This window comes from Narcine bancroftii, chromosome 5 (genome assembly GCF_036971445.1).
Source record: "Narcine bancroftii isolate sNarBan1 chromosome 5, sNarBan1.hap1, whole genome shotgun sequence".
Classification (NCBI taxonomy): Eukaryota; Metazoa; Chordata; class Chondrichthyes; order Torpediniformes; family Narcinidae; genus Narcine; species Narcine bancroftii.
In genome coordinates this window covers 46,117,161-46,141,640 of record NC_091473.1, presented here as the reverse complement: position 1 = coordinate 46,141,640, position 24,480 = coordinate 46,117,161, and the positions used below count along the sequence as shown (strand labels likewise).

Sequence of the window (24,480 nt, the reverse complement as noted above, 5' to 3'; positions counted from 1 at the left end):
CAGTAAGATGGCATCTGCCATAGTCCTGTTGCTGCAATAGGCAAACTAGAATGGATCCACGTTGCCACTCAAAGAGAACCTGATATGCTTCAACATCAGCACTGAATTTGAGTGCCACTGATTAGTAGTATTTAGGCATGTTACCACATTCTTTTTGGGCACAAGTACGACTGAGGCCCGTTTGAAACAGGTGGTACTATGCCCTATCGGAGTGCAATGTTGAAGATATCCATGAATGCATTGGCCAGCTTTTTAGTACTCAGCCGGGCCCTCTGTCCAAACCAAATGCTTTCCTTCAGTTCACTCTCCTGAAGGCAACCTGTACGTCATCTTTGGATACTGACAGTAGAGGATCATCAAGGGATGTGCAGATATGCAGTGGTTTTTCCTTGTTCTGGTGGTCAAATCAGGCATAGAAGCCATTGAGAGTGAAGCTTTGCTGCTTCCTATTGCACTGGATTTTGTTTTGTACCACAGGTTATATTTTAACATGAGAATTAGGAGCAAGAGTAGACTACTAACTCTCGAGCTTGCTCAGCCATTAAATAAGACCATGATCTGATTGCACTTCAACCCCACATTGTTACTCTTAGTGCACATTCCTCTTTTTCAAGTCTTTTACTTATCAAAGATCCATCTAATTCTGACTTCAACATCTCAAAGTTCTGCTACAATTTATTTAATCATGGCTTCTAACATTTTTTCCCCATGCCAAACGCAGGCAGGTGGGATGAGTGTGGGTGGGACATTTTGGCCAGCATGGACAAGTTGGGACAAAGGATATCATAGGTTTCCATGCTGTGTGATTAGTTCATTCAAAGTGCAATGAGGAATCTAGCTTAGCATCAGGATGCATCGACATGATTCAGTATCTAATGGAAACTTTCCAATGTAGGGAATGTTGGAAAATTTAAACCAAAATTCAAATTTGTTGTCAGAGTACATACATGACCACATACATACATAACTACATACTGATATTCTTTTTCCTGTGGGTGAGGCAGAATTTACACTTATTGGAACTGCAAAAAAAAACTATACTCAAGAATATAGGTACACATGTGAACAAATGAAGAAATGTAAACAAACTGCAGAGAGAAGAAAAAAATCAAGAAAGTGCAAAAGTAAGAGTCCTTAAATATGTCTCTGATTGAATTTGTTGTTGAGGAGTCTGATGGTGGAGGGGTTGCAGGTGTTCCTGAACCTGGTGGTGCGAGTCTTTTGAGAGACTTGTCGCAACTATACCTCTTTCCTGATGGGAGCAGTGAGAACAGAGCTGGATTCTGCTGCTCTCCAATGGCGGTATTCCCCGTAGATGTTCTTGATGGTGGGGAAGGTTTTGCCTATGATATCTTGGGCTGTGTCCATTACCTTTTGCAGGGCTTTCTGCTCAGGAGTATTGGTGTCACAATACCAAACCATGATGCAATCGATCAGCAAACATTCCACCGCACATCTGTAGAAACCTGTCAAGTTTTCCAATGTCATACCAAACCTCTGCAAACTCCTGAAGAAGTTGAGGTGCTGACGTGCTTTCTTCACGATGCTATTGTTGGGTCCAGGAAAGATCTTCCAAGATAGTGACTCCAAAGAACTTAAATTACTCACCCTCTGTACATCTGATCCCCCAATGATCTCTGGATTGTTCAACTTTGGCTTTCTCTTCCTGAAGTCAATGATCACCTCTTTGGTTTTGGTGACATTGAGTGCAAGGATGTTGTTGGTGCTCCGTTCAGTCAAGTTTTCAATCTCCCTCCTGTATGCTAACTCATTGCTCCTTTTTACACAACCAATACCATGGTATCATCAGCGAATTTGTAAATGGTGTGATACCACAATGTCATAAGTGTATAGTGAATAGAGCAGGGGGCTGAGAATGTAACCAATTCCTCTTACCAACCAATACATCCAAGGATGAGCAAAACAGAGCCAAGGACCTGACATCCTTCAGCTCTGACAGTTTGCTTACCAACTCTGCCCTGGTGATGGTCATTTTACTGATTTTCTCCCTCCCTTCCAGTTTATGATTGTTTCTAAGATGTTACTTACATTTTTTAATGGTGGATATCGATGCTGTACTTATTTAATTCATCCATTAACTCTATCGTCCCTTGTTAATTCTGTGAATTAAGCTTCTGACTGATTAATAGTCCTCATAGTGGAAATGCTTGCACTGGGATGAATCGAGTTCTAGGATTGATGCTGAGCAAAATGGCACTGGTATTGATTTTGCACTAAACCATACAGCCTGGAGTCTGCAAGCTTAATTCTTCAGTATGTTTTGTTATCTCAGCCAGGGAGAACTTTTTGCTTTGCTAGCTGTGGAAGCTTTAAATTTTATCAGGTTAAAATTGATCTCTCTGGTGTGGTACCCACTTTTCCTGTGCTGTACTGATCTAGTTTCTCTGTGTCTGTGGCTCTCCTGTCCAGCATTACTTTTAGTCTGGTACTTTACAACCTGCAGGATTCAATACTGAATTGTCCAATTTCAGATTGAGCCATAGAGCTGCACAACATGGAAAAGGCTCTTTCCTCCAACTCATCCGTGCTGACCAAGTTGGCATTCTGGGCTTGTCTCATATGCCTGCATTTGGCCCAGATCCTTCTGGACCCTACCTGCCTATATATCAAAATCATATACATTTCCACAGCATCTGCAGGCACCTCATTCCAGATACAGGCTTCCTTCTGAATAAAAAGAGTTACCCTTCTTAAATCTCACCATTTTTAACTTAAACTGATGCATTTCATTCCAAAGTCATCGTCTCCCAAACATCTTGTAGATGAACCTATTATGCCAGCACGTTAGATATTGTTCAGAGTACCACGGAATAATCATCACCAGTGTGAACGCTGCCACCACCCACTGTCGCACCTTTGGAGCCCCGGACTTGCCACTCTGATCCCTTGTCCTTCTCAATCTCCCGGCCGTGGCAGGTCATGATCACAAAGGCCACGATGATCATTCTGCTGTAGATTAGCAAGAGTAGTCTGAACCCCTGCCGGTCCAGCACCATCGTCCACTTGTACCAGCTTTGGGGTCAGCTTCGTGATCCTGATCCGCTGCGGCCAGGAATTTGAGAAGGATGAAGGAGCGGAGTAGCAAATCCAGGACCCCAAAGGTGTGAGTATTTTCACTGATGTAAAATCCATTTATAGAAGGGAAGGTTTTGTGCAAGACTCCTTTGAGTACATTGTCACTGTCAACACAGACAGATCTGATAATATGAAAATATTGTGTGATGTGATATTCCGTATTTGTCTTTTAACTGTTCGAATGTTAATAAATTATTTTCCAAAAAGCAATCATTTAATTCCATCTCTCGTCCATTCTCTAAAAAATAAATTATCTATTGTAAAAGGAATTAATGGGTTTTGCATTAGTAGCATTTTGGATATTTGATAATTTATCATCTTTCATTCTAGATGTATTTTCTTCCATGTTATTAGTATATGATGTAATATTGGTAAGTTGTGCTGTACCAGTTTTTCAACCCATTTATGAAGTATATGTTCTGGGATTTTTTTCTCCTAATTTATATAATTCTATCTTGATCCAGTCTGCTTTTCCTCTGGTCTGATAAAATTCTGATAAGTATCTTAGTTGTGCTGCTCTATAATAATTTTTGAAATATGGTAATTGTAGTCCCCCTTGTTTATATATCTATGTTAAGTTTTCTAAAGCTATTCTTGATTTTTTACCCATCCATAAAAAAATTCTTATTAATTTGTTCAGTTTCTTTTAAAATCTGTCAAGGGAATTGGTAATGTTTAAAATAGATATTGTATTCATTTTGATACAGTTTATTCTTCCTATAAAGTTATTGGCAATTTTTTCCATTTTTCTAAATCTTTTTGTAATTTTTTAATAATGGTTGGTAGTTTAATTTATATAGATGATTTAAATTGTTAACTATTTTGATACCATATAGCCTGTGATTGCCATTTAAAAGGTAATTCTTTTTTATATTTTGTGTAATCAAGGTTGTTCTTTGGTATCACTTCACTTTTATTGGTATTAACTTTGTATCCTGATATTTCTTCATATTCTTTCAATTTTATATTTAGCTTTACTGTTAAATATACTATAATGTTATCTGCAAATAAGCTAATTTTAAATTCTTCATCTTTTACTTTTATTCCTTTTATCTTAGGTTCCCTTTCTTATCAATTCTACTAATGGTTCTATGGTCAAACCAAACAGGGAAGGTGACAGTGGACATCTCTGTCTGGTTGACCTAGTCAATTTGAAGTGATCGGAAATGTACCCATTTGCTATTACTTTTGCTAAAGGTCCATTATATAAGGCTCTAACCCAATTAATAAATTCTTTGGGTAATTTGAATTTTTGTAGTATTTTAAATAGATAATTCCATTCTACCCTGACTAAAGCTTTCTCGGCATCTAGAGTTACTACTATAGTTGGTGTTTTATTTATTTGTGATGTGTGGATTAAATTAATGAATTTACAAACATTATCTGCTGCTCTTCAATTTTTTTACAAATCCTGACTGGTTTAATTTTACTAATTTTGGTATATAATCTGTCAATCGATCCAGCTGCGCTGGATGGGTCACGTCTCCAGAATGGAGGACCATCGCCTTCCCAAGATCGTATTATATGGCGAGCTCTCCACTGGCCACCGTGACAGAGGTGCACCAAAGAAAAGGTACAAGGACTGCCTAAAGAAATCTCTTGGTGCCTGCCACATTGACCACCGCCAGTGGGCTGATAACGCCTCAAACCGTGCATCTTGGCGCCTCACAGTTTGGCGGGCAGCAGCCTCCTTTGAAGAAGACCGCAGAGCCCACCTCACTGACAAAAGGCAAAGGAGGAAAAACCCAACACCCAACCCCAACCAACCAATTTTCCCTTGCAACCGCTGCAATCGTGTCTGCCTGTCCCGCATCGGACTGGTCAGCCACAAACGAGCCTGCAGCTGACGTGGACTTTTTACCCCCTCCATAAATCTTCGTCCGCGAAGCCAAGCCAAAGAAAGATTTGCTAGTATTTTTGCAATTCATTTATAATCTGTATTCAGCAAGGATATTGGTCTGTATGATGCCGGAGATGATGAATTTTTTCCCATTTTTGGGATTACTGTAATTATTGCTGTTTTTCATGAATTTGGTAAATTCTGGGTTTCTTCTACCTGTTTCATTATTTCTAAAAATGGAGGAATTAATAGATTACTAAATATTTTATAAAATTCAGTAGGGAATCCATTTTCACCTGGTGTTTTATTATTCGGTAATGTCATTAATGTATCTTGTATTTCTGTAATTGTCAGGCGTTCTAGTAGTTTATTTTGATCTTCCAATTGTAATTGGGGTAATTCAATGTTTGATAAAAATTTTCTAAATTTTTCTTCAATCTCTATTTAAAAGAAAAACTGGAAACAAGCTTAAGATTACCTGAAGATAGCTGCTATGAATACTTAATTACAGAAACAGTGATAGTAAAAAAAAATTATTACAAATATGTACATAAAATTGCAAAACAAGGAAAATGACAAAACAATATATAAACCCAAACAAGGTTGGGAAAAAGATTTAAACATATGAATAAAGAATGAAACATGGGAGAAATTATGCACTGGAATCATAAAGAACACAATAAATATCTGATTTCATATGATACAATATAATTGGCTACATAGATGAAACGTGGCACCACAAAAGTTAAAAAATGTAATCGAACAATGTCAGACAGATGTTTCTGTTGTTATCAAAAAATTGGAACAATATTACACGCAATTTGGACATGTACAAAAGTAAAAATTTTTTGGGAAGATTTAAACTTCATGTAAAATAAAATTACTAAAAATAAGATACAAAAAGATCCAGAAATCTTCCAGTTAAACAACATAAAAGATAAAGAATTAGGCTTAAAATTAGACAAAACTCAGATTTATTACGATTGTACTTGCAGCAGCAAAAAAATGCATAATGACAACTTGGAAAACAGAAACAACCTTAAAAATACAACAATGGAACATAGAAATGAACAAGTGCATCCATTAGAAAAGATTACCTACAATCTAAGGGACAAATGTACTTTATTTGAGCAAATTTTGAAACCATACATAGAGAATATTAAAAACCACCAATTTCAGACCTTCACCTCTTAAAATAATAAATGACAAATATAAAAATGCTTAAATATAAAATTTAAGACGACACAACCTCTTTTTCTCATGTATTCTTTTACTGTTTATTTATTTTTCTTATTTTTTTTCTTTTACTTTATATTATAAGGGGTAGGGAGGGGGGTAGGAAAAAGGGGAAAATGTCACTGTGTATATTTTAATGATGAATGTATATATTATTTTATTAGTACAGTGAAATATTAAATAAATAGAACACAGACAAATCAATGGCTGACTTCTTTACCCATAATCCTACATGCATCTGGAACCGCTCTGCATTTCCCAGAGCAGTTCCAGATGTGTGGGGGATTATGGGTAACAAAGACGGGCATTACTCACCATGTATTTATGATGGCCAGCGCCACAGCAACAGTTGCCCAGCCTACAGTAGCTCTGGAGGATGCTCCGAGGTGCCGTTCTGCATAAAGGCTGCCCTATAAAAAGGTAAGTTAAAATTTTTCTCCACGAATGGAGCTGGCCTTGAAGCAGAGGCCCTCCTTAAAAACACCTTGAATCTCCTTTCCCCAGCACTGCTTTCACAGAGCAAACTCTCCCTCCCCTTATCAATTATCACCTTTCTTCTCCTCTTCTTCATAATCCAATTAACACCTTTTGTCTATTGGTCCTTCCCCTAATCTTTATTTCTTCCAGCATTTCTGTGTTTTTATTTCATTGGCTATATCATTTCAGCCTATTACAAACATTCCCTTTCTTCAACCTCCTCTAATTTCTCTGCGACTTAGATAAACTTGCTTCCTCTATTTTGCAGTACTGATGAAGGGGGAATGTAATTTTTTTCTCTCTTCCCACAGACGCTGCTTTATTGGCTAAGTTATTCCAGCTTTTCAGGTTTTGTTTGAGATTCCACGTCAGCAGTGTTATTTGTTTTCCAAGTTAAAATTTCCCTTCTGGATAGTGCCGTCAGGAGGATGTGTTAGTGACTAAGCTTAGTAACACATCCTCTGCAGAAATAATGGTGGCACATGACTGAAAAATGGCCTCTTCGTGTTATTGGATGACTGGAGAATGGCCTCTTGGTTTTACTTACTGGATGGCTGGTGATGCCTATGGACTCAATACCCCATCATCAATCAATGCCTTCAGAAGGAAATTATGACCGAGGAAAGAAGTTTTACAAAGCTGATATATTTAATTGAAATAAATCATGAGCAATTCACTGTGCAATTTGCAAAGGTGGGATGCAGATGCAGAGGGATTCTTAGCAATTGCTCAGAGAGCATCAAGAAAAGCATGCACACTTTCCACTGACACACCCCAAAACTTAACAAACAGCCTAGCAACAAGATGCTATATGTATATTCTCATTGCACATGTCACAGCAAGTGTAGCAGATGTTGGTATAAAGGACACAACTGAATCATTAATGAGACAAATTCCTTTTGAGCAATGTCTCTGCTGAATTTGAAGGACCAATTAGCACATTATTTCCAGAATTATATTTCTTCAAATATATAATCTTTCATGCATTGTGATGTGATCCTGGACTTTAAATTATAGCGGTTTCCAAAAGAGCTTCTTCTATCACACAAAACATTTCCATGTCATTTAAAGTATTTTCTGCTTGAAAATTGGTCACGAAAGACAACTCCATAGTAATCTCTCATTGTCCTGCTGCCAATAAAATCACCTCTCCTTGATTTTCTTCAGTGTGTTTGATATTAGCTTAAGTTTGTCACATTATACATGTACAATGAGAAAGGTTATTCGGCGATCAGTCTAACATTAACTCTAACACTCAGACTATTGTGTAAAAGAGCACAATTATCCATGAAAGAAATATCAATTTGCACCAAGCAAGGGCAACATGAGAGCTGTCAAGGGGTTAATTCAGGAGCTTGATGGCTGCAGGGAAGAAACTGTCTTTAAACCTGTTGGTGGATGTTTCACAGTTTGAAGTCGACTCCCCAAATGGAAGAGAGGGAAGAGAGTGTGTTCTGCCTTGTGTTTTTTGAGAATGGAAATACTCACCAAAGGTGGTTCACACCAGACTAAAGTAGCAGTTACGGATAGGGAGAGGAGATGGAAAAGTGAAATGTACAGGAATGGGAACTGGTTTGGAATTTGCTGGCTTCATTTCTTCCCAGCATTTTGTGATCAATGATGCTCCTTCAGTTCCATCCTCCACTGTGGAGCCTTCAGTAGTTGTGCCTGAGGGCTCTGGGCCTCATTTCCTTGACTGTCTTGCCTCTCTCCCTCCCTTTCCTTTTCAGATGCTCTTTAAACCTACTCTTTTGACCATGTTTTAATCACCAGCTTGTGACCTGGGGTCTAAGTCTGTGTTTTAAAATATTCCCATGTACTAACATGGAATCACAGAAGAGTCCACAAATGCTGGAATCTGGAGTGAGGAGCTCAGGGGAAGTGTGAGAGATCTCAATCACCCACAGAAGAGGAAGGTTGTGTGAAGGAGGTCGGTTGCGTAAAGAGGCAAGATGTCAATTCTCCACTTTCCTCCATGATGTTGCCTGACCCACTGAGCTCATAATTCATTTCTTCTTTACTGTAATATCTTGGAATATTATCTGTAGTATGATGAACTATTGGTCAAGTTCTGAAGCTAAACGCAGCAGGTCGAGCAATATTAGAAGGAGAAAAGAAAATGGTCCATGTTTCAGGCCTGGACCCTTTATTAAGATTGGGGATGTGGAGAAGAGGTACTAATGTAAATAGGACATGATGGAGAGGCAGTTCAGGGGTCCCATGTCTTATACCCTACATTTCCAGATTCACTGCATAATAATAGGAGCAATGGTGAAGGTGACCATTACAAAAACTGCAGATACTAACACTGGGAATCTGAAAAACAGAAAATGCTAGAGATGCTCAGTGAATCAGACCACATCTGTGGAAAAATAACCAGTTCACGTTTTGGAGAAACGCAAGATGCTGGAATCTTGAGCAAACAACAAGAAGCTGGAGGAACTCAGCGGGTTCGGCACCATCATTGGAGAGAAATGGACTGAAATGTTTGGGTCAGGACTCTTCCTCTGAGTAGCTGAGGTGCACAGTTCCAAGAATTCAAAAATGCCCTTGGATATCGGGGACTGAAATCAAAAGTGATGCAAAAGAATCACATGCAATGCTTCTAACGTGGGGGGGGGGGGGGGGGGTCAGGCCTGATGAGACTCCAACAACATGTAATGCATCTACTCTTTCTACAAAAGTAATTCCAATTTTCAGAGGGTGTGAAAATCAAAACCTCAGCTAAATTCATAGCATTTGTGAAATCAGCTTATTTTGTAAGAAAGGAAAGTTGTGTAATATTGCTTGTGAACAATAAATTAATGCTTGGAAGTTACTCCTTTTTTTCTTGCCAAGGACTAACTCTTGACTGTAGAGAAACTTCCATCGGATCCCTTTATTAAAGTACGCACATTTTGTGTCTGACTTGTATCAGGTGATCTCTCTGCAATGGATTTCACTAGGGGGTTAAGAGTTTACCGAGTGAACGTACTTTATGCTTGGTAAAGAAACCATACTTGTTGGATGCATCACAGTGTGGTAGGGGAGCTGCTCTGCTCAAGATTGGAGGAAGCTACAGAAAGTAGTGACTGCAGCTCAGAACATCATACAAACCTCCTTCCCCTTCAAGGACTTCAATCACACCTCCTGTTGCCTCGGAAAGGCAGCCAGCATATTGAAAGACCCATCAGACCCTGAACACACTCCCTCCTCCCATTGGGGGAGAAGATTCAAGAATGTGAAAGCACGGACCAAAAGACTTAAAGTCAGTTTCTTCCCTGCAGCCATCAGGCTCCAGAATGAACCCCGCAACAGTGCTATCCTCCGTAAATGTGCTCCTTACATCTCTATACAAATGTTAGATCTAACCTGATGGACTGCCTAGAGAAGAAACCTTCTCACTATTGCAGATATAATGTGACAAATAAACTTTAAACTTTAAGATAAAAGAACACAAGTAAGACTAAAACAGGATCAATGGATGGGATCGAGATAATCGCAAGGTCAGTCCCAGGCATCAGTTACTTGTCCGTGAATATTGAAAACAGCGAGCTATACAGAACCCATCCTCGCCTGGTCGGTCAAGAGCATACGCCGGGTGTGCAGCTTGGGCAAGAATCTAGAGTGGGAACAGAGTGCAAGGTCAGACCTGGGGTCCAGAGTGTGGGCCAGATGTGGAGCTGGGGTCTTGTGTTTGAATGTTTCAATTTGTTGCGACAAGCTGAAATATCCAGCGAGTTTGTTACATATATGGAAATGTCACTGCTCGCTATGTTGACTCTCTGGGCCTGAGGTTAAGGACCTCTCTCTGAATGTAGTTGAGACACAAGGAAATAGATATTTTTATTGTCAGAGAAATTAAGGATTATGGTGAAAAGGCTGGGAGATGGAATTGATCCCACAGTCAGATAAGACACCATCTTATTGAAGTTAAGATATCAAGCAGGTCGACAGGCCAAATGGCCTACTCTTGCTCCTGTTTCTTAAGTTGTTAAGTTGCGGACCTAGGGTTTTGAACATCTAAGGTTTGGAGGGCAACTTGGTCTGGGTGGGAAAGGAGATAGTGGTTCATGTGGGAACCAATGGCAGGGTTAGGAGGAACAAGGAAGTTCTGCTGAAACAATCTGAGCAGCTCCAGTCCAAATTAAAAATCAGAACCAGAAAGATGATTATTCTGGATTACTATCCGAGCCATTGGCTTCTGCTTGCCAATCAAAGAATTGAATGTGAGGCTTGCTGAGTGAATGGGAGAACAGGATTTCAGTTTTTAATTTTTGGGACATTAGCACCACCTTGGGGAAGGAGGAAGTTGTTCTGTTTCACCAAGTCTCTTCATTCACTTATCCCCCAAAGATCTGTCCTGAATATGCTGGGCAACTGAGTTTCCACAGCCCTCTTGGAAAGAAAATTCAATGTTTTTAAAATTTATATCTTTCTACTGAATGGCTGACCCATTATATAGAAACTGAAGCCCTTGGTGTGAGACATATCTCAGATTTTTGATCAGTGACTTGTGAAACATCACGTTCACAGGAACAGGACAACGTCACAGTTGAGTCTTAAAAACCTTACAACTGTTGAATCTCAAGTCTCAAGGTGCTGAGGTAACTTCAGCTCAGTGGGCTGAATCTTATTACTTCAGCTGAATGATGTTCACCTCTGAGTTACATGGTAAATAACTTTGCAATGAGGTAAAAGTAAAAATATAAAACTTCTTCAGAAAGCACTAACCAATTGGCCTAAACTATTTTTTCCAGTAGTTTTAACAGTTGAGTCACAAGGTGGAGAAATGTCATGGCTACGTTATGAGACTTCAACCTCTGGAAGTGTGGATATAGTGAATCCACTTATTTAAATTCAGTTATATGTGTGGACAAATTAGCTTGGAAATGGGCCCTTTGGCCCAACTCAACTTTGCCATCTGTGATGCTCATAATAGGAACAGAAGGATATATGACCAGTCAAGCCTATTCTTCCAAGCCTATTCTTCCATTCTACAAGATCAGGGCCATGAATTCACTCCATTTACACATCTGTTTCCCCATTACTTTTAACCTTTTAATCAAAAATCTATCTGTGCTTTGAATACATTCACTGAGGCAGCTTCTAAATACATTGGGCAGACAATTTCACAGATTCACTCTTCTTTGGGAGCAGTTCCTTGTCTGTCTTCAATCTACTTTCCTGAATATTTAGGTTATATGCCAGTCAAAGCAGCCCTCATTTTCCTTTCTTGTCTATTTATGCTCATTCCATTGGCCAGCATTAAGTCTATTCTGTCCAAATGTCTTGGAAACATTGTGATTGAACCCTTTATGAAAATTGTACGCCTTTGAGCTCTCCTCTCAACTTAAACCTATACCCTATTTTAAGCTTCACCCCCTTAAAAAAGACTATCTATTCTAAATATACCCATCATAATTCATCCATTTTCCATAAAGTCATCCTTTAGCCTCCTATGTTCTAGTGATAAAAACACAGCCTATCTATCTCTCCTTTTCAGTAAAGCTCTTTATCCCAGGGTACATCCCGATAAATCTTTTCTGTACTCTTTCTAATGTAAATACATCCTTTCTATGATGTGGCAACTGGGACTGTGCACGACACTCTCAATGTGCCCTGACCAATGTTTAGGACAGTTATAATATGATATCCCATCTCTCACTCAATGCCTCAGGCTATGACAGTAACTTTGCAGGATGCCTCCTTCAATATTCAGAGATTTATGAACTTACACCCCAAGGTTCCTCTACACATCAACACTCCTGATGTCCTCATGTATATTCTGTTTGTTCCAATACATTCAAATTGCCGTCATTGCAAGCTGAAGTTACAGTTTGGGAGAGGCAATAACCCATGATGCGTCACATGTCAAGAGAGTTCTAAAAAAAAGACAAAGCTTCAATAAGAGAAAATTAGTTGAGGTATCAAATGGGTGAAATAATTTAATCTCTCCTTTTTTCGTCCTACTGCCCAATGTTTTAATTTTAAATGTACTGCATATCACACTTGGACTGTCAAACAATGTATCATTGCAGCTGCAGATGGGTCGCTTCGACCTGCTTGAGGATCATAGGTTTTGTGCATTGGACTTCAGTAACAGTTCCTTTGCCAGAATGCACAATAACAAGGAACTCTTATTAATGGAGTGTTGTATAATTAGAATCAAAATGAAACCAGGGTCAAAGTGGCACAGAAAATGAAGAAATGGTTTCACCTCTACATAAAAGGTGTGAATCTAAAGCTATTGGTGACAATGTGAATGAAGATCATCCAATACTCAGAGTTTTAAATTTAACCTATTTGTCACGGAATACTTTATACAATGAAACCCATTCTTCTGCTAGCATTCAAACAGCCGTGTAAAGAGCACAATTTACAGACAAAGGATCACAATGAAACAGAAGATAAATGGCACTGTTAAGGGGTTCATTCAGGAATCTGATGACTGTGGGGGTGGGAGGTCTTTAGGCTCTCATGTTTTAAGCCTTCCCCCTGCTGGGAGGAGGGAGAATAGATGGTGTCTGATCTGTGATGGGAAAAGGCAGCAGATGTACATGGAGTCTATGGAAAGGAGGGAAGTTTGTGTAATATTTTCATTAGTTTGGTAGTTTCTCTCCAGGAAAGAAAGGCTTACATTTTTAAAGCCCTCTACATAATGTCAAAATGCTTATTGCTAAATGGCCAAATAAGTACTTCTGAGGTGTTCCCATCATGGTAATGTAAGAAATGCTGCAGGAAATTGTTCACAGCAAGCTTTCACAAACAGCATAGTTGAATGATAAATTTAAGCTTCAGCGGAAATCTGAACGATGGCCAGGATATGGGGAATATCTCCATTTTTAAAATAGTCCCACTAAAGTTTTCCAAATAAGACTGGTCTTTGGTTATGTATGTAATCTGAAAGACATTCCTTCAAGTTTGCACTGAAGGATCTACCAGATAATGTGCTGCTGGAATTTGGAATTCCTAGCTACTTGAATAAAGTTTAGCCCAATGGTTCTCAACCTTATTTTTTCCACTCACATACCACTTTAAGTATTCCCTATGCCATCAGTGCTCTGTGATAGTAAAGGATTTTGCTTAAGGTGGTATGTGGGTGGAAAGAAAGTTTGAAAACCATTGTTTTAATCGTATCTCATGGACACGTTATGTGCAGGGTTTCATAACTCCAAAGGAAATGGGCCAATTTTTCTCAAGCAAAATAGTTCAGTAACAATTGGGTCTAGAGCAGTGATTCTCAACCTTCCCTTTCTACTCACATATCACCTTAAGCAATCCCTTACTAATCACAGAGCACTGAAGGCAACAGGGATTACTTAAAGTGGTACATGAGAAGAAAAAAAAGTTGAGAACTACTGGTTTAATCTGAAGATGGAGATATCAAAGAAAAGAACCTACCCACAGTTGACTCCATTGAGTGCGACTCTGAGGTGGAAAATGTCTCCAAGGTGCAAAGGGCAAGCTTACACTAATCATAGACTGCTTCAACACAAAAGGATATCTGCACTATTGCAAATACACTTTTTTTTCACAGGATAACCTAATATTTATTACCCATGTCCTATTACCAACTTTTGTCTGTTGGCCTGTGCTCCTTCCCTTGCCCTTACCTCCCTCTTCCTCCTGAAACCTGCCTGCTCAAACTTTGTGGGGTTCAATTCCAAAACATTGGTTATATATAGATGCTGTGAGACCTGCTGAGGTCCTCCAGCACTTTTGTGTTTTATTATCCATTTATTTCATTTGCGTTTAATGTCTCCTTTAAATTCAATTTACTACTGTACTTGTTTCTTGCTGTTTTTGGTTTTTTTTAAACCACGTTTGGTTGCACTTAGAAAGAATTTTGCTGCATATATCCATTGTAGAACATAAATGACAATAAACATAATCAAATATGCAATGAGTGAAGGTTTTATGCATCATGTGTAGAGTTTTTGTTTAATTTGGGCATCATATTTTGTGCAGGCTTCTGGGATGAATGACCTGTTTCTGTGCTATACCGTTCTTTATTTGATGTCATCCACATTCCTGGACCCCTTGTGATGTTTCTCTGCCCTTTCTTCAGGACCTTCAACTCCTTCCAAAGCCCGAAAGAAGCCTCAGAAACACTGCCCAAACCTGACCTGCGGAGACACCTGTGTGAAGTTCATGAAGGCTACTCCTCCAGAGCACTGGACAGAAATCAAGGTCATCAATTTTACCCAAACTCTGCACAAACACCATACCCCAAACTCACAGTCCTGTTGGTGATGATCTTTGGAGGTCAGCCATGTTGGGTTTTTTTGGAAGCAAGAAATGCAAGATGATGATGATTGTGAACTAAATTGCAGTTTTGGATCTCAATTTCCAGTTCTTACCTCAGCTCTGCACAGGGCAGGAAGGTGGATAGAACTCATGAGTGAACAAACAATTTAAAGAACAAAGGAAACAAACTTCAGTCAGCATAATTTTGACAGAGGATTGTGATGTCAAAAATAGTTAAAATGCATTGCACAATTTATTAACTGATATGGTAGGAAGCAAGAACTCGACTTATAGAGCTATTGAAACAGGCTCTTCAGCCCAATTTGTCTCTGCCTCTTAACTGCCCATGTCTTCAAACCATTCCTATTCATATATCTATAAGTTCACCCCAGCTTTCTCCACTCCAAAAAAAAAGCCCCAGCCTCCAATCCCTGTGTCATACCAAATTAGTATTCAGACCTGGAACACTGATTTTTGAGTCAAACGTTCAATGCCACCCTAGGATCTAGATTGAAAACTTGATTGAAAAGGTACACAAATAACAATCTTGCACTCAATGTCACCAAAACTAAAGAGTAGATGGTGAACTTCAGGAAGAGAAAACCAGAGGTGTTTAATCCAGTGATCATATGGAATTCAGAGATGGAGAGGGTGAGCAAATTTAAGTTCTAGGGAGTCACTTTCTCAGAATGTGTAGGTCTCTGGGGAGAGGACAGAACTGGACAAGCTGGAGGTCTTGCTCCTTGGTACTTGCAATGCCAAGATCTCTTTACCTTAAGACACATCCTGTGGGTCTTCCCAGTGTTTTGCCTGAGCATTGTGGAATATGAATTGAAGAACGAGGACCAAGAATAGGCCGTTTATCCTCTAATGTCTATTTTGTCTTTCCCTCCATTTCCTGCCTGCTCTTCATAACCCTGACTATTACCTTGACTAAAGTCTGTCTATGATCAGCAAGAGCCTCTGTACTCTCTACGGTTACGTTAAGATTCACAAACTTCAGAGAAGAAATTTCACACAGATATATATATTTAATTTGAGCTCTGGGTCACTGGCAGTAGGATCATCTGACTCTGTGTGAGATGACAGAAGGGATTGTTTGGGTACTTGGTATTCCTGCACCAGATGTGATCTAGTGCAGTTGATGCATGAACATCCCCTTCTCAATGCTGTCTCAAGGCATAAACCTTTCATAAAACAGAAACTCCAGCTTTAAGGGTCTTTTTCAATGGAGACACCAAACCATTGCAAGTTACCGAAAACACAAATGATAGGTAAAATGAAATTAGATTTATTAGGTGTGAAAGATATTAAACAGAGCCATATTAATTTAGTATAGAAGAGGTCATTTGTTTCTGTATAAAATACAGTGGACTTGCACTGCCCTAATTTCAGCAGTTAATTCCAGGGTAGCCTTGATGACAGAAACTTTTACATGTGTTTCAGAGGGCATTTGTACAACTGTCACACTGATTCAATTATAGAACATTCAATGAAAAACAAATCTCACCATGACTCAAATGAATACATCTTTCACCATTGAAGGGTATCTGAAAATAAGAGCTTCACATTTGAAATATAGAAAACAAAATTTTCCAGAAATTGAAATTATTTCAACAATTAATCTGATTTCACACCGCAAACAAAGGAATAAGCATGACTTGGATATCAGGAAGAATGAGCACTCCTGCTTGGAATCTTGTGACAGAGACTTGAATTATTTTTTTTTAATGACAACACTTCTCACTGTGCAGAACCCTCGAGAAGGGTCCTGGATCATCAAGCCAATCTCACTATTAAACACGTCCATTTTATGTTCTTAAATTCCAATGTGAAAAGACACATCTGAACCCTTTTCATCAACAGCCTGAGCAGGTTTTGGGATATTGAATTATTGGTTAGCATTAAACTGGAATAGAGTTATTGGAGATTAAAGGCCAGTATTTTGACTACTGCAGACAGTTCTATTCATTTTACATTTATGCAGATCGGCTCATGCACACTTTGACTATTCACAAATGATTGGAAGGGCACAGCTTTGCTGTTCCTATCATAGGATGTTGAGAGGACTGGAGCAGAAGAGAGATTAGGCCCTATATCTAATAGGGAAAACTACACAATTTACTCTCAAGGACTACACAGTCTAGCTGAATGAATAAGTCAATGGGTCACCCACTTGGAGGGGGATGCAAGTGGATAACCAGAAAGGAGCCAAGACACTTCCTTCCTCGACTGGCCAAATAAAGCTAATGTTGCAGCATGGGCAATAATTGAGATGATGCCTCAGAATCCATCTGAACCAAACTGAGCAACCATCCCAAGGAACAGTGTCCACCACCAGTGCTCCAATTATCCACATTGCCAACAGAACCTCAAAAGAAAGGAAGAACAGATAAAAGGATTCCCAATATTGCATTGTTAATTTCATAAAACATGCACTTCTCTTTTAAGAAGACAGTACAAAAAAGTTTTACAAGAAGGATCATTCCCAAGCCTACTGGAAATTAAATGCTGATTGCCATTAAAAAGAACAAAGTAAACAAATATATAGAATTGGAAAACAATCTCCAAAACAAATTGTTAACGACCCAGGAATTTAATGCATTGCATAAGGTAGCCTTAAATAACAGTGGCTAAACCAAGTGATTATTTCTCCTTTGCTCCTGTTCTCTAGTGGCTATATCCCAAGCTTCAATAAAGCTGATTACCTGGATTTGTGCTCACTAATAAGAAAGCTTTTATCATTTGGTTGTTCAAGTGTAATCCACAAGAAATAATTAATTTTCCACCATGTAAAGTAACACATCTTTTGACATAATCAGAAATTATGACTAGTAATTAAGACAAAGGTACACATTGAAACAGTTTCAAAGTCATTCACTGAAAATTACATTCAAGTATCAGTTTAAAATTATTTCACCAAATTCATAAGATTACATATAATTAAATCTCAGGGTAAGCAGCTAATACCCAAGTGCTTCATAGCCTGTGCTTCTCAAAAAATGCTACTTTGAACTGGGAACTATAAAGAAAATAATCAAGAAATAACCGAGAGAGACAGCATATTCTACAAAGTAATAGTATCTACATATCTCCTCGAAGGCTAGAAAGCCAGATTAATGGTGTACCTGTAAATAGCACTTGGCCATTATATGGAAATGCCTCATCTCCTGTCAGTTCTGATCAATGGATGATGTCTCAGGGTCACTGGTGACTTCCTGCATCCCACAAAACCAAGTTCACTACAAATGACACTAAGAAAGCGGATACTTCCGTAAGCAGTGACAAGGTACATCAGCCTTTGTCAGGTTTTATTGCTCAGCCTTGCCACAGAAGGCTTTTTGTGCTGGCACTGTATAATTTTTTTAGTCCACCTTTCTCATCCTGTAATATCCTATTCAATCTCCCTCCATATCTTTGCAAATGTCATTGATGAGTTATCAGACACTAAAGGCACATATTCACCTGAATAAGAGCACACTGATAGAAGCCAGATACAACTCTTCTGGGTTGCCAAGTCCAGGCTTCCTTTCTCTAGTGCCCATTAGCATATCTTGAATTGTCATTTCATATCTCATGGTTCGATAGAAAAAAAGTTCATGGTCATTGAACCAAACTGAGCAACCATCCCAAGGAACTGTGTCCACCACCAGTGCTCCAATTATCCACATTGCTGACAGAACCCAAACAGGTCAAAGTTCAAGTGTGCCAATGTCCAGCAGAAATTACATTCAGTAACCAAGACAACAAATTCACAATAATAAACAAATGAGTTCATCAATATAAAGTTCTTGCAATAGTCCAATCCTATTTATAACCTGGACTGCTGTGCAAATGGCTCATATTAATCTATGATGGAGAAATAGTAGGAGTGATCCCTATTCAAGAGGCAGTTAAAAGCAATAAAATAAAATTTATGATTTAGAATAAGCATAGAATTTGCAGGTTCATGTTAAGGCGAGCTGTGGTGTTGCTCCTGAGGGAAAGAGGTTTGGTTGGTTCAGTCCCTGATGGATAAAGGACTACATGGTTCAGATCCTTAAGCCCATAAAATATGCAGCGCAGAAGCCAGGGAGTAATGCTCACCAACTCATTTGGAAATGAAGAAGCTCATCCCTCCTCTCAGACCCAATGCAGCTGTAGAGTAATCCTCCTAGTGCAAATCTGTCAATCTTCCTTAATGTCTAAAATCTATATGTAAGGTCAGTCATGTTAAAGCACACCCTGGTCAATATCATGCCTGAAATCGCATCCAAAATAACAATGAATGAATGGTAATGCACAAAATATTAAGCATTCCTTCTTTTCAGATATTTGTGTGCATCCACCATTTTCCATACTGCTAAATAAAGTGGGTTTTTGTTGTTGTGCAGGGGAAGGTTTAACATTGACAGTTAGTATCAGTGCAGATAAAGTCCTGGGCAATGGGATTTGTCACCAAGAACTACTTTTTCGCCAGCCCAGTGCACCAAGGTCATAATATTTCCCCTCCCCCCCACCCCTTTGTAGATATATCAGGTGTTGTTTAGAGGTTATAGCTCAAATCCAGCTGGGTGCCAAGGCTGCACTTGAAATTTAGTTACCTGCTGAATGTTAAGGCAATTATATGCATTTTACAAAGTATACTCCTTAAGAAAATAATTAAAAAATAAAAGTGATTCAATCATCATCAGTTGATAAAATGCCATTCTTATTCCTGATTCAGCTTGGTCACACCTTTCTTGTGAGCGACTTCAGAATTTCAACAACAATCCATAATTGTTCCCCTTTCACATGCCAGGTACAAGCCAGTCCAGAAACTTCATGGCCACCTCAAAGCCAAGGAAGCATGCCTGAAAGTAAAGCATAAAAGAACCCATAAAAAGTAAGCCAGTAGCACATTTAGAAATCAGGTTTTAGTTTCAGAATATCCTGGTGAAAGTCTTTCTCAAATTATGTCATCAAATTCAAATTTTGCATACAGCATCATTTCAGTTGGTTCACTCAGTAGTGCTGTCTGTCCTTAGGTAGCTAACATCATTCTTCCCAATGGAAGGAAGGGATTTTGATGAGTAGGAAGAAGAGGCCAGTTAACTTCTAGAATTTTAGAGTAATGCAAAAGCTGCAGGTGCTGGGAATCTTGAGCAAACTACAGCCTCTTTGACACTAGCACCTTATCCTAGTAATTAATGGCCAATATACCGGTTAAAGGGCCAGTGTGAATGCTCGTGAATAGGCATGCAAGCGTCAAATCACTCCGGAGATGGACCGCCTAGGTAGGGTGCATCATTCCCTGGGTCATCTGATGCCTTCCTGCTGATTAGCCCAGTAAGAGGGAGATGGGCTGTCCACGGACAAAGTAGTGATGTGTTGATGCTGTTTTTGCACGGGTCCAGGAACGTGGATCTCCCGGAGTTTGCGCTGAAGGTGGCTGCATGCGAGACGGAAGGCTCGTTTTCTCTCTGCCCAGGAAGGCTTGGCAAGGTGAGCCTGGTGGGCAGATCGCTTCTTTGGCAGCACCTCCTGGATTTCCTGGTTGTTTTCGTCAAACCAGTCCTTGTTTTCCCTGGAAGAGAAGCCCAGTTCCTCTTCAGTGGATTGCAGTATGGCCGTTTTCAGCTGATCCCAGAGGGTTTCAGGAGACGTGTCCGTGAGGCAGTTTTTACGAGGCTCTAAAGGCTGTGTACGGCCCCTCACCCCAAGTCCAAAGCCCTCTGCGCAGCTCAGATGGCGAAGTCCTCCTCAGCGACAAGATCTCCATCCTCAATCGATGGCCAGAACACTTCCAATCCCTTTTCAGTGCCAACCGCTCAGTCCAAGAATCCGCCCTGCTCCAGCTCCCTCAACAACCCTTGAGGCTAGACCTGGATGAGGTCCTTACTGGAGAAGAGACATATAAGGCAATTGAACAAATGAAAAGTGGCAAAGCAGCAGGTATGGATGGAATCCCCCCAGAGGTCTGGAAGACTGGCAGCAAAGCTCTGCATACCAAACTGCATGAGTTTTTCATGCTCTGCTGGGACCAAGGAAAGCTGCCTCAGGACCTTCGTGATGCTATCATCATCACCCTGTACAAAAACAAAGGCGAGAAATCAGACTGCTCAAACTACAGGGGAATCACGCTGCTCTCCATTGCAGGCAAAATCTTCGCTAGGATTCTCCTTAATAGACTAATACCTAGTGTCGCCGAAAATGTCCTCCCAGAATCACAGTGTGGCTTTCGCGCAGAGGAACTACTGACATGGTCTTTGCCCTCAGACAGCTCCAAGAAAAGTGCAGAGAACAAAACAAAGGACTCTACATCACCTTTGTTGACCTCACCAAAGCCTTTGACACCGTGAGCAGGAAAGGGCTTTGGCAAATACTAGAGCGCCTCGGATGCCCCCCCAAGTTCCTCAACATGGTTATCCAAATACACGAAAACCAACAAGGTCGGGTCAGATACAGCAATGAGCTCTCCGAACCCTTCTCCATTGACAACGGCATGAAGCAAGGCTGCATCCTCGCACCAACCCTTTTTACTATCTTCTTCAGCATGATGCTGAAACAAGCCAATAAAGACCTCAACAATGAAGACGGTGTTTACATCCGGTACCGCACGGATGGCAGTCTCTTCAATCTGAGGCGCCTGCAAGCTCACACCAAGACACAAGAGCAACTTGTCCGTGAACTACTCTTTGCAGACAATGCCACTTTAGTTGCCCATTCAGAGCCAGCTCTCCAGCGCATGACGTCCTGTTTTGCGGTAACTGCTAAAATGTTTGGCCTGGAAGTCAGCCTGAAGAAAACTGAGGCCCTCCATCAGCCAGCTCCCCACCATGACCACCAGCACCCCCACATCTCCATCGGGCACACTGATGCAAGGATCGACAAAGAGATAGACAACAGACTCGCCAAGCCAAATAGCGCCTTTGGAAGACTACACAAAAGAGTCTGGAAAAACAACCACCTGAAGAAACACACAAAGATCACTGTGTACAGAGCTGTTGTCATACCCACGCTCCTGTTCGGCTCGGAATCATGGGTCCTACGGCTCCTAGAATGCTTCCATCAGCGCTGTCTCCACTCCATCCTCAACATTCATTGGAATGACTTCATCACCAACATCGAAGTACTCGAGCTGGCAGAGTCCGCAAGCATCGAATCCATGCTGCTGAAGACCCAATTGCACTGGGTGGATCACGTCTCCAGAATGAAGGACCATCGCCTTCCCAAGATTGTGTTCAATGGCGAGCTCTCCACTGGCCACTGAGACAGAGGTGCACCAAAGAAGAGGTACAAGGACTGCTTAAAGAAATCTCTTGGTGCCTGCCACATTGACCACCACCAGTGGGCTGATATCGCCTCCAACCGTGCATCTTGGCGCCTCACAGTTCGGCGGGCAGCAACCTCCTTTGAAGACGACTGCAGAGCCCACCTCACTGTCAAAAGACAAAGGAGAAAAAACCCAACACCCAACCCCAACCAACCAATTTTCCCTTACAACCGCTGCAACCGTGCCTGCCTGTCCTGCATTGGACTTATCAGTCACCAATGAGCCTGCAGCAGACATGGACATACCCCTCCATAAATCTTCATCCGCGAAGCCAAGCCAAAGAAAGAAGGAACATGAAGGAAACAAAAGATTAAAAAGGTATAAACTTAGTATTAAATTTACTAAATTCTGATCAATGTACTATATACTTTAAATTAATCATGTCTAATTATAGCATAATTAAGCTTAATATACAGCATAGAGTGAGCCCTTCAGCCCCTGTTGTTGCGCCAACCAAAATAAAGTTATAAATTTATAAAAGACCATGGAAAGTGGTAGCAGAAATAAAACACATAGGAGCACAGTTTATAAAGACTCTGAGAAATTTTCTCAGAGAGAGATAGCAGACCTGCCCTCCCAGAATTCCATGCAGGAGAGAAAAGACTATATGCATGCAGCACTCATGGGGGCGGGGGGGGGTTTCTTTGCCACATGGAATTCTGGGAGGGCAGGTTGCTGTCACTTGCGCACGTGCTCTCTCTCTCTCTCTCACTCTGCGACTTTCCCATGGTTTTTATAAATTGTGCACATATGTATTTTTTTTGCCGCTACCACTTTTCCATGGTCCTTTATAAATTCAGAAAGTTTTATATAGGTCGGCACAACAGCAGGGGCTGAAGGGCTCATACTGTGCTGTACGTAATGCTTAATTATGTTATAATTAGGCATGATTAATTTTATTTAAATACAAGATCATAATTAGTGGATGTGTCGCTCAGATGTCACCGGTGGAGAATAGATGCCTCTCTCCCCAGGGATGCCTGGTGGTGAGTGTGAAAGGGCGCAGAGAACTGGTTAAAAGTGGTCTAGTGTGAACAGCAAAAATGGCTTCTTTACCTGGTTCATTGAATAGCAATTTTACAGGTTAGACAGTGTGAAAAGGGCTATATGAGATGCTGGAGGAACTCAGCAGGTCAAACAGCATCCATTGTAGAAATGGTCAATGTTTCAGTTCTTCACCAAAAACTCGGTTTGTGGGATGAAACTTGAGCTTCTTGTAGCCAACCATTTTAACTCCCCCAATGACATGTCTGTTTTTGGCCTCATCCCTTGTCAGAATCTCATCATGACAAAAGATGATGCGCTGGCATTGTTTTTATAACTACACCTTTCTCTTTTCCTTGCACCATGTTTCAGTACTTACTCCAGTCCTGTAAAACTACTCTGATTTGACTCCAGTGACACAACTCCCTATTCATTTGTTATTATTAGACTTCCTGCTGTACGAGTTAGATTGCCTGGATAGCACACAAAACAAAGCTTCTTAATGTATTTCGGTAAATATGACAAATAAACAACAATATATACATGTCCCACTTCATGAATGCTACACATTTCTCATGACTATACAAGTACATCTGCCTCCACTGAAATTATTTACTGTTAGTCCTCACCGCATTGGCAGGGAAAGCTCGAATCATAACAGCTGTGAAGCCTTTGTACAGTGAGCCAATGCCCTCTTCCCTGATTAACTCTCGGAGAACATCACGAAATCCATTGGGATACTGCCCTTCAGAAGCTAGAAGTTTAGCAAAGCAAGGAAAATTATTAGTGCAATTACAAACACTTTAAAAGCAACTATTCTGACTGTATAGTCAACACAGGCAGTTACCCTCCAAATGAATTTCTACATTCCCCTCTAGAATCTTTTGAATCTTAGAAAGAAAAACTTATTAATTTTACTAATTCTTCACTCTTTATTTTGGGGGAGGGGAAGGGTGGGTTTTTTTTATATATAGATTTTTAGTTCTTGTATATGGTTAGGTTAGGTTGAATTAAGTTAGGTTATTAATGTTGTATTGTAATTATATTATTTTATTTTATATCTTTTCTTTAAATGTAATTTTTCTTTTTATTCCTGTGATAAAACCTTTAAATAAAGTTTAAAAAAAAAGAAAGAAAAACAACCAGAGGGTCATTTATTTATTCAGTTTTACTGGAAGGAAGGTGGTGAATCATGTATGGTTTAACACAAACCAGTGCTTTATTCCAAGGCTTTTTCCTAAAAGGACAGGACTACATGTTGTGAAGCTCAATCCCATCTTCCTCTCAGGTACACACACGGGTGCTCATTTCTCAGAGATTGTAG

General features: G+C 40.0%; 1 protein-coding gene across 2 annotated transcripts in view; it reads right to left on the bottom strand.

Moving 5' to 3' along the window:
* The window catches only part of prkar2aa (protein kinase, cAMP-dependent, regulatory, type II, alpha A), a 344,304-nt gene that overhangs the window by 285,650 nt on the left and 34,174 nt on the right, over nucleotides 1-24,480 (bottom strand). Inside the window, exons 8-9 of one of the 2 annotated variants that reach the window (XM_069937324.1) lie at nucleotides 23,786-23,910; nucleotides 16,150-19,710 (exon numbers count right to left, since the gene is read on the bottom strand). The exons of the other annotated variant lie outside the window; for it this stretch is intronic. Coding sequence (XP_069793425.1) covers nucleotides 19,648-19,710; nucleotides 23,786-23,910 — 188 coding nt within the window. The 3' untranslated portion in view covers nucleotides 16,150-19,647. Of the gene's footprint in view, nucleotides 1-16,149; nucleotides 19,711-23,785; nucleotides 23,911-24,480 lie in introns of those variants that run through there. 2 annotated transcript variants of the gene reach the window in all.